This window comes from Notamacropus eugenii, chromosome 2 (genome assembly GCF_028372415.1).
Source record: "Notamacropus eugenii isolate mMacEug1 chromosome 2, mMacEug1.pri_v2, whole genome shotgun sequence".
NCBI classification, from domain to species: domain Eukaryota; kingdom Metazoa; phylum Chordata; class Mammalia; order Diprotodontia; family Macropodidae; genus Notamacropus; species Notamacropus eugenii.
In genome coordinates, this window is record NC_092873.1 from 73,870,356 (window position 1) to 73,874,317 (window position 3,962).

At 35.7% G+C, this 3,962-nt stretch overlaps 1 protein-coding gene across 1 annotated transcript; it reads left to right on the top strand.

The window, feature by feature from the left end:
* The first annotated feature begins 2,038 nt into the window (after window positions 1–2,038).
* Window positions 2,039–3,010, top strand: LOC140522659 (olfactory receptor 2T29-like). The gene has a single exon (XM_072637994.1). It carries the CDS (start codon window positions 2,039–2,041, stop codon window positions 3,008–3,010), a length of 972 nt encoding a protein of 323 aa, XP_072494095.1.
* The last annotated feature ends 952 nt before the right edge of the window (window positions 3,011–3,962 follow it).

A 3,962-nucleotide genomic window follows, 5' to 3' on the forward strand; every position in this document is an offset into this window, starting at 1 on the left:
AGTACCAGAACCCTGAAAAGAAAAAGATTCCCCTCAATTAATAGGATGAGGGAAAGAGGAATAGAATATTTTAAACTATAGCTAGAGTTCAGAGGAAGCAAATGATTTTCATAGGCAGAAAACATGGTGCAGTGAGGGGAAAGTAATGAATCAGAGAATCTATGTTTGAATTACAGCTTTACTTTGTTGCCTATGTAACTATCGGTGAATTAACAACATTCTTTTGGATCATTTTCTAATTTGTGTTCCTTCTGGAACTAAGTTCTATGTCCTTTACTAAAGGGTACATTCCTGGCACATTCATGAAGAAAGCTAAAAATGCTTAGAGAGTAAAGAACAGTACGACGAATTCTGTTGAGAGAACTAGAACTACCTGTATCCTAGGTGGAGAAGTAATAGAGTTTCTGACTCAGAGTCAGAAAGACAAATGTTCAAATACAGTCTCAGATACTTACTAGATATGAGTCCCTGCGCAAGTCCCTTAAATATTGTCTGCCTCAGTTTCCTCAACTATAAAGTAAGGATAATAGTAACACCCACATTATAAGGTTGTTGTGATGATCAAACAAAATATTTGAATCTCATATTTTATAAAGTTGTTATCATAGTGCCTGACACATAGTAAGTGTTTAATAAATGCTTATTTACTTTCTTCTGTAGATCTTCCCACAGGATTATGGAGTTGATTTCTCCCCACTCCCAAATTTTGATTTTGACTTCCCAGATATGCAAAAAATTGCTGTCAACATGAACAGATCTTTATTAAAACTATATCCCTAGAATACTACTGCCCAGAAAGGGATAGATTTTTAACACATTTTAATTAGTCAACCAACAAGAATTTATTATTTATTTACTATGTGTTACTGAGCCAAGCTGGGGATACAAAGAGAAGTAAAAATAATTCTTGTCCTCAAGATCCTCATATTGTAATGTGGAAGATAAACATAAAAATAAATAGGCATATACAGCAGTAGATGTGGTAGTAGAAAAGAGTAGTAAAATCTCAGAAGGGAAGGTAGTAACAACTGTGGGAAACTGAGGAAGACTGAGTATAGAAGAAAGCCAGAGAAATTAAGAGGTGGGAAGTTAGGAAAGAGACTATTTATTCCAGGCATGGAATAGTTAATGTAAAGACATGGAGAAGGGAGATGGAATATTGCCTGTAAAGAACAGCATCTAGGATAATTCGGCTGAAGCAAGGGAGTTAAATTGTAGAAATGTGTAACATGTGAAGAGCTTTAATTAATAGAGAGAGGATTTTTTTTGTTTTTATTTTGTCATGGAAGAAATAGAAAGATACTGTAGTTTACAAGAATAGGGGGTTACTTGGTCACACCTAAGCATTAGGAAAATCATTGTATCAGCTGAGTGGAAGATAAATTAGAAGAGGGAAAGGATTATGGTAGAAGGACCCATATGGAAATAACAACTTCACTTAGGATGTTGAGTGCTGGAGAGAATGGGTCCGACATGAGAGATGTTATGAAAATAGAAACTACAAGATTTGTCTTTATGCTATAAATATGGGGGAATAGTGAGTGAAGAGTTCAAGACAACACTGTGGTTTCGAGACTAAGTGACTGAGAGTATGATATTGTCTTCGACATTAATAGGGAAGTTGTGAAAAGGAAAGCATAATGAGCTCCATTTTAGACATAATGAATTTCAGATGCTCATGTGACAAAAGGAAAATGGTTGTTTCTATCATGTTTTCTATGATGTGTATCTGAAGCTATAGAGCTCATCTTGAACACAATGTTATATTAGAATAATCTGGTAGAAAGTCAGGATTTGAAAATGACTGGAGATAGTTTTCTATACAAATAGATGTATCTTTACTTTCAAGTTAGACCATCTGTATCATAATTGATGAGAATCCCTCCTGTTAGCAAACATACATATCTGCTTCTGTAAGACCAATAGATAGCATATCTCTTTCCTTCACTAAGAGATGATCTATCATGTCTGTATAAAGGAGAGAGTACAAAATTCTTTGTTGATTTGATTGTTTTTAATCTCCCTTAGGTGAGATGACATGAAACAAAGAATGAGGTTGGAGAACCAAACTTTTGGAACTGATTTCATCCTGCTGGGGCTCTTTAGCCAAAACAAATATTCCCCTTTCTTCTACTCACTGATATTCATTATTTTCACAGTAGCCTTGAATGAGAATGCCACATTGATTCATTTGATTCAAAGTGATCCCCACCTCCACACTCCCATGTACTTCTTCATCAGTCAGCTTTCCCTCATGGACATGATGTATATCTCTGTTACTGTGCCCAAGATTCTGTTGGATCAGGTGATTGGAATTCATATTATTTCAGCTCCAAGTTGTGGACTGCAAATGTTCCTTTATGTAACAATTATGGGAGCAGAGTTCTTCCTTTTGGCAGCCATGTCCTATGACAGGTATGTGGCCATTTGTCATCCTCTCCGCTACCCCATCCTCATGAACCACAGAGTTTGTATTCTTCTTGCAGCTGTCTGCTGGTTCTTGGGCTCCATTGATGGTTTCACATTCACCCCTATCACCATGAACTTTCAATTTTGTAATTCCAGAGAGATCCAACACTTCTTCTGTGAGGTCCTTGCTATGTTGAAACTCTCCTGCTCAGACTCATCACTCTATGAGATTATCATGTACCTGTGCTGTATCCTTATGCTCCTTGTCCCTGTCATAGTTATTTTAAGCTCTTATTCCCTTATTCTCCTCACAGTCTATAGGATGAATTCAGCTACAGGTCATAGGAAAGCATTTGTCACATGTTCCTCCCATATTACTATTGTTATTCTGTTTTATGGAGCTGCTCTCTACAACTACATGCTCCCTCCTTCTTACCACACTGTTGAGAAGGATATGATGGTGTCTGTCTTCTACAATATCCTAACACCTGTTATAAATCCTCTCATCTATAGTGTCAGGAATAAAGATGTCACAGCAGCTTTGAAGAAAATGTTATATTCAAAGCAGGCTTTAGCTAATTTTCCAAAGTGGAATACTTAAAACTACTCCACTTTATTTATTATAGGCTCTTTTTATTCGTGTTACTCTGTGGTAAGCATTTATCTACCTCCTGCCTCTGTTCTTCCAAATTAATTTCCTCTCCTTGAGAGCTTTTGAATATTTTTGAGTTAATATTTTCCTAGTTTAGTATAAAAATCTTTGATCTTTTAGTCAGAATATAAGAATTTGACTTTTCTACCCACAACTTCTAGTCTGCCATCTTGGCTCCACCCCTTGACCCATTTACTCTTTAGAATTTAATCATTTAGTTTCAAATTAATTTATTATCCACATTGCCATGGCCATTTACTGAATGTTATTTTCATTGCATTATGATCTGAAAAGAAGGCATCAACACTTTTCCTTTTATGCATTTATTTGAGAGGTTTTTATGAACAATTTTGCTTCAGAACCACGACCTCTATAGAAAAAAAGGTATACTCTTTTCCATTCCTATTCAGTTTTCTCCTGAGGTCTATCTTATTTAACTCTTCCAAATTCCATTCATCTCCTTAACTTCTTTCTCATTTGGGTTAGATTTATCTAATTCTGAGATGGAAAAGGTTCTGAGAATTTTCTGCAAAGTAATCTTAAATTAATCCATCAAAACTATTGAGATCATTAAGCAAAGTCACATTGAGGGAAAAGAGAGAAAGGCCCACAGAGAGTGTAGGAATATACCCACATTTAGCAGGCTTAACCTGGATAAATACCAAGCAAGAATACTGACTGAGAAATGATGGTTAGGCAAATAGGAGAACCAGAAGAAAATAGTGTCACTAAAACCTTCAGAGATGAGAATATCAGGGGGAAGAAGTCATTAAACATTTTAAGACTCTTGTGATGTCAAGGGTATGATTGTTCTGTCTATACTTTAGATGGGAGAGACAAATACATCACTGGAAATAAGTAAGTACAATGAAATGAGAATTAAGTAATTGGATCTGGTGAT